Source organism: Trichosurus vulpecula, chromosome 3 (assembly GCF_011100635.1).
Source record: "Trichosurus vulpecula isolate mTriVul1 chromosome 3, mTriVul1.pri, whole genome shotgun sequence".
Lineage (NCBI taxonomy): Eukaryota > Metazoa > Chordata > Mammalia > Diprotodontia > Phalangeridae > Trichosurus > Trichosurus vulpecula.
Window position 1 is genome coordinate 229,196,502 of NC_050575.1, and position 14,494 is coordinate 229,210,995.

The 14,494-nt window shown below is 38.0% G+C and overlaps 2 protein-coding genes across 2 annotated transcripts; both read left to right on the forward strand.

Moving 5' to 3' along the window:
• The first annotated feature begins 3,243 nt into the window (after positions 1 to 3,243).
• LOC118844367 (NADH dehydrogenase [ubiquinone] 1 beta subcomplex subunit 2, mitochondrial-like) lies at positions 3,244 to 3,659 on the forward strand. Its single transcript, XM_036752240.1, has one exon. It carries the CDS (start codon positions 3,290 to 3,292, stop codon positions 3,614 to 3,616), a length of 327 nt encoding a protein of 108 aa, XP_036608135.1. The 5' UTR covers positions 3,244 to 3,289; the 3' UTR covers positions 3,617 to 3,659.
• An 8,450-nt stretch (positions 3,660 to 12,109) lies between these two features.
• Positions 12,110 to 13,036, forward strand: LOC118842414 (olfactory receptor 2AG1-like). The gene has a single exon (XM_036749938.1). The coding sequence runs from the start codon at positions 12,110 to 12,112 to the stop codon at positions 13,034 to 13,036; it is 927 nt and encodes a 308-aa protein (XP_036605833.1).
• Positions 13,037 to 14,494: the final 1,458 nt, after the last annotated feature.

The following is a 14,494-nucleotide window of genomic DNA, read 5'->3' on the forward strand; positions in this document are numbered from 1 at the left end:
TAGGAAACTGAGGTTCAGAGTTAATCACTCTGACTAACTGCCACATTGCAGAATTAAATGCCACTCACTGAGGAAATATCAGAGGCAGGATTTGAATCCAATTTTTCCTGACTCTGGGACTATTATGCTATCCACTACTCTTCTGTGCCTCTCCATACTAGTAGAGACAATATGGCACAGTGAAAAGGGCTCTGCATTTGCAGTCTTAGGAACTTGACTTGATTCCCAGCCCCTTCCCCAACTTGCCACTTTTGTGACCATAGGCAAGGGATCTAATCTCTCTGTGTTTAACACACACTTAGGAACTACTATCTTAATTCTTATAGTCACTGCTGAACCTGGTTCCCAGGGCTTGGCTACAAAGATCCCTTCAGAGTTATATGGGTGCTCTTGAGGGATTTGGAAGGAATATTTTTGGTACTATTCTCCATGTTCTAAATTTGTTATCCAGTGGGGTTGGTCAACACATTTCCAGATCTACAGAAATACACCCAGGGGAGTGCTAGTTATACCTTGGAAATTGGCAAACTACATGCACACTTTTCTTTTAAATTTGGAGAGCCACTTAAAATTTACCAGCACACCACTGATAACTATTGCTCCTCAGACTAAAATGGCCTCAGGCAACTCTGCAAACCTTCAATAGACTAGTCTTCTTAGTGGAAGATCCCCAGCCCTGTTCCTCCTATTTACATTATGATGATTGAATTATTAATTTACTTCTTCCCTGCATCACTGTCTAAGCAGTATTCTCTTCTCCTCTCCCACTCTTCGCCCATTCCTTCCACACATGTTGCCACACTCCACAGTCTTTTTAAGGTCTGGAAAAAAAATATGCTCATTTCAGTTTGCTTTCCTAATTCCCACCCTTCCTCCAACACCTAGATGACTATCCCCAAGTCCTGCTCATTAAATTGAGACTTAAAGAAACCTAGAGATGGTATTAGAAACCCAGGAGGGGGAGGGGATCAGCTGGTGACAGTTGCCAGCAGTCCTGCAGCAATGGCAAAGGCCGCTCCATGAGTTGCTATAACAAAAATAAAAGAAAGAAAATATTTCCCTCATCTCTAACTGGCTAGGTGGCACAGTGGATAGAGTTCCTGGCCTGGAGTCAGGAAGAGTCTTCTTTCTGAGTACAAATTTGGCCTGAGATACTTGCTAGCTGTGTGATCCTTAGCAAGTCACTTAATCCTGTTTGCCTCTGTTTCCTTGTCTGTAAAATGAGCTGGAGAAAGAAATGGCAAACCACTCCAGTACCTATGTCAAGAAAACCCTAAATGGGGTCACAAAGAGTTGGATATGACTGAAAATGACTGAATAACAAATGTTCCAGACATAGTACAGAGGATATAAATACAAGCAAAAAGACAGTCCCTCAAGGAGCTTATGTTATAATGGGAGAAGAAAACATATAGAAGGGAGCTAAAATATAGAGTTGGGAGGGGGGATTACTGACATTGGGGCATGGCGGCATAGTCTAGAGAGAATGAAGGATGGCTAGTCTTGCCCTTTCGCAAAATGGAAGTTCTAGTAGCAACTCAACAATAGGAATAGGGAGTGAAGGGAAAGGGAGAAGGTAGCTGAACCATGTCTAGTTGGATGTCCTGCCATTGATTGTGTCTCCACAAAAAATAATGGATCAAATGTGTGCTTGCTTCATAACAACTCTGTAACATAAATTGGGAAGTATCATGCCTCCCATTTTATATAAGAGGCCTAGAGATTTGGATTGCCCAGGGTCACACAGTTGTTAAAAGACAAGGCCAAGAATCCAAACCGGATTGGTAGATGCCAAGTCCAAGGCTTCCTTGACTACATGAAACTCTTTTTCTACAGGTATTACAGTATGGATGATGGGAAAAGATTATTAAAAATGACAAAGGTTGAGGACTTTGTGAATAATGAGTTATGTAGACACAATATTCAACCTTGTCAAGATTAATGGAAAGAAACATAAAATCATAAATTGTATTACTAGAGGCAATCTCAAGAGATTACCTGTTAAGAACATTGTCTTCAGCCCTCCTTCCAGTTTTGTGGAACTTAGGTGTTATAGTTTTAACATTTAAAACAATATATTGTATTAATAATAAATAATAATAATTAACAACAACAATAGCTAGTATATTGCCTACTATGTGCTAAGTGCATTACAAATATTATCTCATTTGATTCTCACCACAACATTGAAAGTTAGATACCATTATTATCCCCATTTCACAATTAAGGAAACTAGGCAAATGGAGGTTAGGTAACTTTCCTAAAATCACACAGCTAGTAAGTGTTTGAGACAGAATTTGAACTCATCTTTCTGACTCCAGGCCTGAAATTTCTGAATCCTCATATAATTCAGTATAGTTTAAGCTCAGAGGTCATTTTAGAACAAAAATTGAAGAAGCTTTGATTCAGTGAAAAATTGAACCAGCCTCAGCAGTGCTAAACTGGTTTCAGCTGGTCTAAACTGGAACTGGTTTAAACCAGTTTTGGCTGGTTTTGGTGGGTTTGAATTGAATTTTTGCCAATTTAAATTAGTTTTGGCTAGTATGATCTGGTTTTGACTGTTTTAAACCAGTTTGAGCAGGCCTAAACTGGCTTTGACTAGTTTGAACCAGTTTAAACTGCACTGAACTGGATTAGGCTGATTTGAACCAGTTTTGACCAGTTTGAAATGATTTTTATTGACTTTAAGGTTACTACAGAGAAACCTGGATGCAGTTTTTTAAGATTTAAACACATTGCTCTCTCTGAGATGGGGAACAGAAAACCATCAGAGAGCGAGAATTCTAAATGTGAGGAGACCAGGCTAAGAATGGAAACAGGAAGTAAACCACAATTTCTGGCTTCTCTGAGTTACAACAAAATTCACTTTCACACCCAACCTTCAGTTAGTCAGTGAGCATTCTTGAATTTTTACTGGATAGATAATCAATAGAATTCACAATTTCTAGTGTTGGAGAAGAGCCAGAGACCCTAAGAAATTACATGTCTTCTTAAGGGTCATTCCCTCAATGTGTGTTGGAAAGGTTCAGAACCAGGTTTTTCTGACTCAGAAACCAACACTTTACCAACCATTCCAGGCTTATTCTCCTATTAATTTTTTGTATATTAAGAAATAAACAAAAACAAATCCATATTCAGAGAAAGAAGTGAAACGAAGAAGGCGAATCAGAGATTAGATCAATCTGTAAAGCAGACAAAGAGTGCAAGTGTAAGAATAAGAAAGTGAAAATATGGCCAGATCGGGACGGCTCCTCAGCGTCCGGCCGCGGCTCTGCGGGCTCCAGCGGTCATGTCGGCGCTGAGGCGGCTGGGGCCTTTCCTTCGCGAGGGAGGTCGGCGCTTCCTGGAGGGTCCGAGCGAGCGGACTGTTGGTCGCGGCATTGGAGGAGTCCGGCATGCTGGAGATGGTGTACACATTCAGCCCCGCTACCGGCAGTATCCCCATCTTACAAAATCTCAGATCTTCCAATCCGAGCTGTTAAGTGCGACAATGTGGTTTTGGATTCTCTGGCGTTTCTGGCATGACTCGGATGCTGTATTGGGTCATTTTCCCTATCCAGATCCTTCTCAGTGGACAGATGAAGAACTGGGTATTCCCCCTGATGATGAAGACTAAGGCAATGTCATCACCACTACAAGTAGGTGCTACCAAGCACCTCATTGCCCAGTAATTGATGTTTTTCTTTTTCAACATTGGCACTTCATAATAAATAGTTCTCTCTCAAAAACAAAAAAAGAAAGTGAAAATATATTTAAAAATACACGCAACTCAAGTCCATGATCCATATTTGGATCCAGAATACAACGTTTAAGATTAGCCTTCAATACATCAGAGTTGCTCCCTCACTCAGCAGGTAAGAGAGTCAGGGGAATCAGGTCAAGAAATATGCCCTCTGGGACTCATTAAAGGCCCTGACCCTAGAAGAGCAGGTCCATGATGTTGTCACCTCAAGTAACCAAAGAATGCCATGTGAACTGAGCTGAGGCACAGATCCAATCTGAAGAGGAGGCATCTAATGGGACAGCACAGCTACTCCCTCAGGAATATGGCTCTTACTGTTTTCATTCTTCCTAGAAGACAATAAAACCTGAATATGGAACGAGCCTTCTTTAATACTCTTTTGTCATTTCTCCTACTGCTCTTCCCACTCTACATCATTTTCCTCTCAAAGCTTGGTAAATTCTGAGTTCCTCGAGCTATAGACTTCTGTTTGTTTCCCATTGCTGGCAAGGAGGAGCTGGTTTAGGGAGAATTAGGTAAGATAAGATAAGCAGCTTCTTCCCTTTTCTGACACATGGGAGAAAGGTAAAGGCATTAGTCCCATGCAACCTTAGTATTGTTCCTGAGTTGTGACCATATATGCTCAATTAAATCATCAGAGAAGCCAAACATTACCAAAAATGAGTGAACTCCTAACCATCTCATCACAGGAATCCCATCCTACATTTGTCACAGGTAGAAAATATAAATTTTCTCCCACTTGTTTCTGCTATATCATTTTAGACTTTCAGCTGACCATAGAAAAGCCAGTGGAGTTGAGGACTGATCCACTTTCTCCCTGAGAGGTAAGTGAAGAACCATATGTTCTACCTCAGAGAGTCACACAGAATCTGAATCTCCATTTTCTTTAGGGAGAGGAAATGGAGGGGGGTGGGGTAGAAAGAAAATAGAATATAAAATTCTCTTTTCCAAATTAAGGAAAGAATGATAACATAGGGTCCTCACAATGAAGAAGCCCCTCACACCTGTATACATATACATATATATATATATCTTCTCCTTTAGCCACAAATTTTCCCCATGAGACATAACCCTATTGATGAGATGAAAAGTGAGAACCAGTGAGCGGTGTGAATTGGTTCAGAGTCACCTAGAGAGTTACATTCAAATCTGATGGTAGAACCCATATCTCTTTAGAGTGCCTTAGTTTCTGACTTCTGCAATAGTGTTTCCTGCAGTAACCAACCCCTTGTTCTGTGCTTAACCATAGTCCACCAAAAGCATTCATGCCACATCCTCCCCAGATAGCCAAACTGGAATATTTAATAATTTTTATTTTGGGGAAGTGGTTTTTCCAACTTAGTACCCAAACAGAACGCCATGTCCGTAGAAATACTCTTTCCTCTACTAGCTCCAAAGACAGTGACTGGTGTTAACTAATGGTCAAAACGATCTCCAATAGATTGTCTTCTCATATCTCAAAATTTATATTAAATATATAAGATGTTGTAGTTATAATTTCTCCTAAGAGAAGCCTATTGTCTTTGTGCAATAGGAAAGTCCAATTCTGGCCAGTAAAGTGGCCAAAAGTAAAATATGCACAGAAGAAAAAAAGATGGGGGAAAGAATAAAAAGAAGGGTTTTTTTTTTCACCTTAATTTTCTCAAATCTTCTGCTAAATACTACCACAAACTGGAAGATATTCTAGGAGGCCTCAGAATTCTGTCTTTAGCTTCTACTTGGACTTGAGGTTGTAACTTGCTCCAAGACTTTGCTTTTGCTTTTCCTGATTATTGGGCCACAATTGGGCCACTATTGATATTAGTGGTTTTCTATCTCAGGCAGAGCATAAATACAAGAGTCTCTGATGGCTTCTGAAGTCCCCCAGATGGACTGTGGCACGTACTCTAATGCTGTATATATAATTTTATAACCCAATTAAATATACTCCAGTATCTGAAAAGCCATTTTCCTCCATCTCCTCCTGCTCCAAGCCACCATCGTTCTCCCACTCCAAAGAGGAGACCAGATACAATTTCTAGGATATTTCTGTTTCTAGAAATATCTTCTTTTTTCTTTCTTTCATCTCCTCCTATTATCCTTCCCAAGATAGTGTGCAGAGGGGCAGGGGAAGGCAAAAATTATGAATGTGATTTTCACATATAAATCCCTTTTTCTCTTAGAACTGACTATATTCTCAATGAGGTTCGTATAGCTATGTGAGGTCTCTCAGAATAATTCCACTCCTTAATCATTAAGATCATAGATTTAGAGCTCAACTAATCAAAAGTCTCATTTTAATGATGAAGAAACTCAGGACCATAAAAGTGAAACAACTTGCTCTGGATCACACAGGTGATAAGTAGGATTCCTTCTTCCCATGTTACTTACTAGCTACTGAGTACTCATATTAGGGTGATGGCGATCGAACTAGCAGCAAAGTAATAGGTCAGAAACCATATATAACAATAGTACTGTAATATGAGGGTAAAAGGAACGTAGTAAGTAACTGAATAACAATAGAACAAACAAATGTTAACTGGACAAACAACAGCTACCATTTATATGGCTTTTTAAGGCTTTCAAAGCGCTTCACATATTTTAACTCATCTTATTCTCACAAGCACCTTGTGAGTTATGTACTGTTATTATCCCTACTCTACAGATGAGGAAGCAGCTAGGCTGTACAATGGATAAAATGTGAGACCTGGAGTCAGGAAGACCCAGGTTCAAGTCTGGCCTCAGACACTTACTACCTGTGTGACTCTTGGAAGTGACTCAATCCTGTTTGTCTCAGTTTCCTCATCTGTAAAATGCATCAGAGAAGGAAATGGCAAACCACTACAATGTCTCTGCCAAGCAAATCCCAAAAGAGATCACAGAGTTGGACATGACTAAGAATGGCTGAACAACAGATAAGGAAACTGAGGCAGACTACATATAAACTAGTAAGTCTCTGAGGCAGAATCCAGCCTCAGATCTTCCTTCCTCCAAGTCCAGGGCCATATCCACTATGCTACCTAGTGAACCACATGTAGATAGAATGAACTCCATTTCGCTCTCCTTCATTCCCTTATTTCACACTAATCTTCTCCTATATTTCAATTTCCATTATCTTGTTCATACATATATTAAAACATTAAATTCATTATCATCATTTCATAATTCCATTGTATACCAGTCTCCACCCTTCTGGGAAGAAAAGAAACATCATTTCATCATTTCTGCAGCCTGGTCTCTGCACTCAGGAGAAAGAGGATTAATACCAATCCTTCACCTCCCAGCACTTGTCCTCAGCTGAACTTCTTAATGCTGTGAGAAGACTCTACTGTAAAGCTAAATGCCTATGGACATTGACAACCCACCTGCCCTCATTCCTTGATGATTAACATGTTCCCCAACCTACTCTGAATCACAACCACCCCTGTTATCCTTTAAACCCTGCTTTTGCCCCTCTATTGTCCAATCCCTTCTTCCCGGTCCCCACAATGCAGTCTTCCCAATTTTCTACTCTAAAGTTAGCCATTCTTGCAATTGTGTCCTCTAGAATACTGCTCCATAGGTAACAAACTAGTTCTTGTCTTTAAGATTTTACTTTTCTATTCTTTCCATCTTCCAGCTCTCAATGAGACCTATCTCCTTCCTGATAACACAGAATCCCTGGCCTCCCTTTCCAACACCAGCTTTATTTTCATTCATTCCCTTTCCTCACTGAACCAAGTGGGGAAGGACTGCTTACTCATTATTACCACTTTGAGGAACTTCCCCTACTTCCCTGATTCAGTAATCTTTCCTCCTCTGAGGTTCACTCGAACCATATCTAATCATCCAATCAAAATTCTGGTAACCACTGGCAAAGCTCTCCAAAACACTTCCCTTCTTTCCAGAATGAGTTTGGTGCCTGATTTTCAGTCTTTCTCTCATACTAAGTGATGTCAACATACATTTTGATGCTCTCTCAACCACCCTAACCACCCTGTTCCTCAACATACTCATGTCACATGATGGACTTCTCCACCCCACTTTAGCCACACAAAAAGACGATCGTGTACTTGATCTTGGCAATGTTACCATCCCACCAAAGCCAATAGTTCTTGATACAATAACCATCAATATTTATATAACACTTTAAGATTTACAAAGTACCATATATGTATATATGTATGTTTATAGATATGGATACACACATATCTCATGTGATCCTCTTGTTACCCTGTGAGGTAGGTACTACTATTATTACTATGTAACAGATGAAGAAACCAAGGCTAAGAGAGTTAAGTGACTTATCTGGGGCTCCAAAACTGCAAATGTCTGTTGCAAGATTTGAACTCAGATCTTCCAGATGACTCTGTCAACTACACCAACTAGCTTCTTAATATCAATATATTAAACCATTAAATCTTATCTATCCTTTCTTCTCTCCTAAAATAAGTGGTACAAATCACAGTATTCATGGAATTTCTTTTCTCCTCCATCACAAACTTCATGAAAGAGTAGTTACTCAACCCTAAAATTCCCATCATTTCTACTTGAGTAATCACTTCCTCATCATCAGTCAAAATCAGGACCAGCAAAGTCAATCAATTGTCAATTCATTGTCAACTCTTCTTCCATTTAAATAACTACAATTTTCATTTATTCAAAGCATAAATTTTTCAACTTCTCAGCTTTGGCAGACATCCCCATCCAATATACAGGTATTTTAAGTTCCCTATCATTTTAATATCATACCATCATGCCATGTTTGTGATCTCACACCCAAAGTTTTTGTCTAAATTATTCCTTTTGTCTAGTTTATTTGAATTATATTCCCACAACAATGTCAGCTCTGATTCTCCTTCCAATAATCCTCACCCAGGTGTTCTATATAATATTCCCTCCCCCAGCTGCCAGGATAGTACATATCTTTATATGGATATATCTTTTTAATATGCAATGCCTTTTCCTTGCTTCCTTTAATTCTGTTCATTGTGAAAACAGTGTACACTTCCCTAAGCATACTGTTATCATAAAAACTTAATCTCAACGAATCTCAATTGAATGAAGAAGACCAAATTTTCTTCATGAGCTGGGATCTATTTTGCCCTGTTTATTATCCACTCTTTGTGCTTAGTGTACGTAGACTTCTTAGATCCTTTTTTATTGCCGAATTCCTTGTTTGATTATTTTCTCCTGAGAAGTACTCTCTTCTTCTATTCTAATTACTATATTAGACTTAGCAACCATATTAGTAGATATACACAAACACATTCCTCCTGTCCCCACCTTTTTTCAGTTTAAAGTCTACTATTTCACTCCAAATGTTAAGTGATTCTTTTCTTTAAAATTTCATTCTATTCTCAAATTTCCTAGTACAGATTAGAACTTATCTTTCCTTCCTTGGATATTTTTCTTTCTTTCCTTTAAGTAAGGCTTTTTCTAAGAAATAAAAACATTACCTTTGTCTCTAAATATATACCTCATTATGTACCTATAGTTCACCACATCTATGCTGAAAAGCATAAAGTATGATTCATAAACAGTCTTTTGAATCATAAATTCACTGCTACTCTTTCAAAGAACACTTTATTATTACTAAAACTGAAAGTAGAGGTACATTCCCCTAGTATGTTCCCCTTCTCTTTCAGAATAGAGTCCAACCTATAAATTGTGCATACATAACTGTTATTTTGTACTGGTAGGAACACAAACATGCCATACTCCCAGAAAGTCACTGCAAAATTAGGCTATCCTAGTCCTTTAACCTTTGGGGGTTACGTTTCTTGGACAAATCTTGTGACTAAATGTTGTGGAAAACTGTTTACCATACATATACACTAATATGAGGGATTACTGGAAGAGGGATGGTCTCTTGAGTAATACTTAATTTATCAAGATGAGGCTTACAATTGCAGAAGATGCAATCTTCTCAACTACCTTTCATTTGCAATTACTATATTCTTTCTTGGATTTTATACAAACAGAATCAAAGAGAAGCTGACCCATAAGCAGAAAGAAACTTGTTTAATTACAGACAGATATTTCCTTGCATTTCTCTTATAAAAATTCTATTCCTTAATTCTGCACAGAGGAGACCCACTCAGCCACAGATATCATTGATAACTACTCAGTCTTGAAGTTTGTGCATGACCTGTGCATAGAAGATTTTAGCAAGTCCAATGATTTCTTTGGTTTTCAGAGAATCAGAATGCTTTTTCCTTTCAACACTGCTTCTATCCATATGGCAGCTGATCAACTCATTGTAAGGAAGTGTGTGGATCTATGGACCTATCCAATAAAAATTAGTGAACTTTTCTACCTCATCCCTACAAACCTGCCTTCTTCACTTGATTGACCTATATTTTATTGAACATTAGTCAAGGTAATATTGCACAATGGTGTTGGCTCTCCATAGAAATACATGCATGTATATTTGCATATACATGTATATGTATGTATATTCAAAGAAACAGTGTTTAATAATATTGCAATACATAATTAAAATGTTTTCATTTACCAAGCAACTGTAAGACTGATGCTCTCTCTCCTGAGCCCTAGAAGTCTCCCCACAAACCCCCAGAGGATCAATCTGGACAAAGGAGTTCTAGAACATGTATAGTTTGAATTTGTTTAACTTCCCTTTTAGGGAGGGAAATAATGCACACTCAGTGATCAATGCTCTAGAACAGTAGGTCCCAAAGTATTTTGTTCTACAAACCCTTTCAACAACAACAAAATATGCTGTGAATCATTGAGGCAGGTTTAATATGCTATTCAAAATATTCATTAAGTGCTTACAATAAATACAATAATTTTGCCCCCAAACTATGAATTAAAATGTATACTATATTTATATTCATAAATTTATATTAATAAATTATAAAAATTTACCTATAATTTGAAAATTTTAAATATAAAATTATAAAGTTGCATTTATAAAATAATTACATGTAGTTTATATGAAACATTCTGTAAAAATTAAAAGTAACCTAGGAAGACCTCATACTCATGTTATCATCTGTAAAACTTCATATTAAATTTATTTTATACATGTTATTTAACACAAATAATATCCTTAGTTTAAAAATGATTTGGAAATTGTTTAACCCTTGTGGTGATTTGAAAACAATTTGATGACAGGTTGCAAAATGGGAAGAAATGTTGCATTTAAACAGAAAGCATCAAATTTGAGGTAATTGTTGTACAAAATACCAAAATTATTGTGAACATAATCATGACAGTTTTGAATCACTACAGAAATAAGCCTATAAAGGTTTAGACATACACATGCTTGTTGTCACAGGAGAAAAATATATTTACAACAAAATTGGCCAATTATCATCTGCTTAAAGAACCTTTGAGAATTTTTAGTGTGAACCCCTTGGACAATTGCCACAAATACCCAAGATGTTAGCCAACCATTAAGTGGAAACAGCTGCTCTAGAAGAAGAGGTGGAAAAGTGAAGTTTATAGATTTATATTCTAGGTGAATTTGGGGTCCCTGCTCATATGCCAGGCATCCAACTCAGTCTTGTCATTACTAGGGATATTCAAACTTTGCAAACTACAGGTTTCATGAAGTCGGATGAGTAGGCTTGTCAGAAAGCACCAGCAAAAAGGATATTGCTATCACTGGTCTTTAAGCCTTTTCTCTCTGACCTTTAACTTCATTGCCTGTTTCTCTCACAACTATCACTCTTCCTTTTCCATCCTCACACAAATTCTTACCATTTGAGTTTTAGGGGAAAAGAAAAACCATATAAAAAGTGATGCAACACAAAACCATCAGTTCCTACTATTATAGAACAGAAACAAATCGAATACTAACTGCATCTATTCAGATTTCTTCTCCTTATTATTTCTCTTCAAAATTCATCCTAACATTCCTAAAACTTGACCTTCATAATTACAAATGTATAATAAACTATATAAATCTATACAATCTATATAAATCAATTATCGTTAGGCAGAAAACAACAAAACTTGCAAATACAAGCAAGAATTTAAAAATCCTAGAAAAAATAGTAGTATGAGGCAAATCTAAAAGACTAATCCCATCACATTACTCCAAATAGTTTAATAGATTTTATATGGGCTTATATTCTAAAATAGTTCTGTTGAGAGGTTTATATATATATGTACATATTTTGAAGTAATTTATCACCCTTTACTTGGCTCAATTTGGTTGTCATCTTCGTCATTGTTAGAGAAGATATACTTTTATCAGAAAGTAAGCTCAATAATTATTGCCATGAGTCCAATTGGCCAATGGAAAGGCTCTCACCCCCATTGACTTACCACCTACTGACTTTTAGTGGCCTGTAACATCATACATTTATAGCATTCCTAGATTTGTTGAGTCTATGTATTTACCTCTCTACTTTGATCCAGGAAAAAAGAGCCTGTGCAATGGAACTCTGGAATACCACCTTGGATAACAGTTTCTTCCTCATGGGAATTCTCCAGGAGAGTAAGTATCCTGGACTGGTTTGTGCCACAATCACATTCTTCTACTTGGTGGCTGTGATCAGCAATGGCCTTCTGCTCCTTTTGATTGCTGTGGACAAGAGGCTCCATGTGCCCATGTACTTCTTGCTCAGCCAGCTCTCACTTATGGATCTGCTCTTTACAACTATCAGTTCTCCCAAAACATTTGTGGATTACTTGCAAGGACAGAATACCATCTCCTTTGTAGGCTGTGGATTTCAGATGTTTCTGATACTGACAGTTGGAGGTGCTGAAGATATCCTGTTGGCTTTCATGTCATATGACCGCTACGTAGCCATTCAACATCCCCTGAACTATATGGTCTTTATGAGACCAAAAATTTGCTGGTCCATGGTGGCCACGTCCTGGCTCTTGGCATTCATGAGTGCCCTTGTGCACACCATATACACTATGCACTTCCCTTTCTGTGGAACCCGGGTGATAAGCCACCTGCTCTGTGAGCTCCCTCCTGTGCTGAAGCTAGCATGTGCTGACACCACAAAGTACCAGTTCATGGTATACACAATGGGTGCATCATTTCTCCTCATCCCCCTCTCTGCTATCCTTCTCTCCTATACTCTAGTCTTAACTGCTGTGTTCCACATGCCTTCAACACAGGGGAGAAAGAAAGCGCTCCTTACCTGTTCTTCTCATCTGACAGTGGTTGGGCTCTACTATGGACCTCTTGTGTTTATTTATGTCCTATCCAGTGCTTACCACAGCCCTCAGCAGGACAATATCTTCTCTGTATTCTATACCAATATCACTCCAGCCCTGAACCCCCTGATCTATAGCTTGAGGAACAAGGATGTACTGGGAGCCCTGAAGAAGTTGATAGGGAAATTGTAGAACCCTACCGAAATTGTAGAACCCTAGACAGGCCTTTGCTTGATCTTCCAGCTGAGAGCTAGTAGCTAGCAAATTCTCTCTAGGCTCATTTCTACCTGTCTGGAATATTTCATGGGGTACCATAATTATATTATTCCCTTTTATTCTTCAACACTACTGAATTCTGTACATGTGGTCATTTAGGATGTTAAAGGCATGTACTGAAGTGGCAACATAAGGGAAATTCTAGAGAGGTACAAAATATATAACTTCTTTAATTCCTGGTAATAATTGTGCTCAGGTAACAAAACTCATGTTCCATGATGCATTCTAGAATTTTTTTAAAGGAATTGTAGTCAAAATCAGCAGCCTATAACTTGAAGAATACAGTTTCCTAATTTTGAAAACTAACATAAAATTTGTCCCTCTTTGTTCTTGTGATACTTCTCCCACTCTTCATGACTTTCAAACACCACAAATAACATCTCAGCAATCACCTAACAGCATCCTCTGTATAATAAGTTTCCCACCAGTTCATTCAGCCTTTGCTTGAAGATGTCAAGCAAGGGTAAATCCATTATTTCCAGGGGGAATTCACTTTTGTCTAACCATATTAATGAGTTTTCACTTTTATCAAATAAAGGTTCAGGGTCACCCCATTGAGTACTAGAGAGTATTGTAATGGTCATAAACAGGAAGCTACATACTAGAAATGGAGAACTATTCAGAAGACAAAGTGTAAAAGGTGCTATAAGGAAGCATGCATGACTAGGAAAAATATGGGCAGTTACCTTGTGAGAGCAATGAATAACCTATATACATTGCAATATTGTTGTCTATGCAACATCAAGAAATTTTAAAAAACAGGTCCAAGATTTACAGAAGGACATAAAATAAATTCTACAAGATAGGTAGGCATTGATGGGTTACTTTTCTACATCAATGAGAACACAGATCTATCAAAGTATAAAGATAGAGCTTGGCTTAAGTCATTGTTTGAGTGACGTTCAAGAGTTGGGGTTAGGAGGGAAAGTTAGATGCCTGGGACCATTATGGGGATTGGAGGGAGGTACTGTTCATGTTCAGTAAATATGAAGTCCTGAATTTCTTAGAGAAGTTGGTATTTAGCTGTGCTAAACACTGTAAAATACTTCACACAGCTGCTACTTGGAGCTATGTGAGTCCATAAAGTACTTTTAAAGAATCCCAGTCTCTTTTTTATTATTCCTGACTTTGGAATACCACTATCATGTAGAGCCTGGAGCAAGTTTCACTGCTAGGTCAAACCTGTTGCATTTTCCCTCTCTTTCCAAGGTCAGTAAAATGTCCTTCAAGGACAGTAGAAAGACCACCGGATCTAGAGTCAAGATCTAAGTTAAAATCCAGCCTCAGACACAAACTAGTTGTTTGGCATTGGGAAAGTCCCTTAACTCTTTCCTTAACTATAAAATTGGAATAACAAAAGCATTTATATTCCTG

Bases quoted from the DNA above. Each gene is read 5' to 3' on its own strand.
- LOC118844367 (XM_036752240.1), top strand. From the start codon at position 3,290: ATGTCGGCGCTGAGGCGGCTGGGGCCTTTCCTTCGCGAGGGAGGTCGG.
- LOC118842414 (XM_036749938.1), top strand. From the start codon at position 12,110: ATGGAACTCTGGAATACCACCTTGGATAACAGTTTCTTCCTCATGGGA.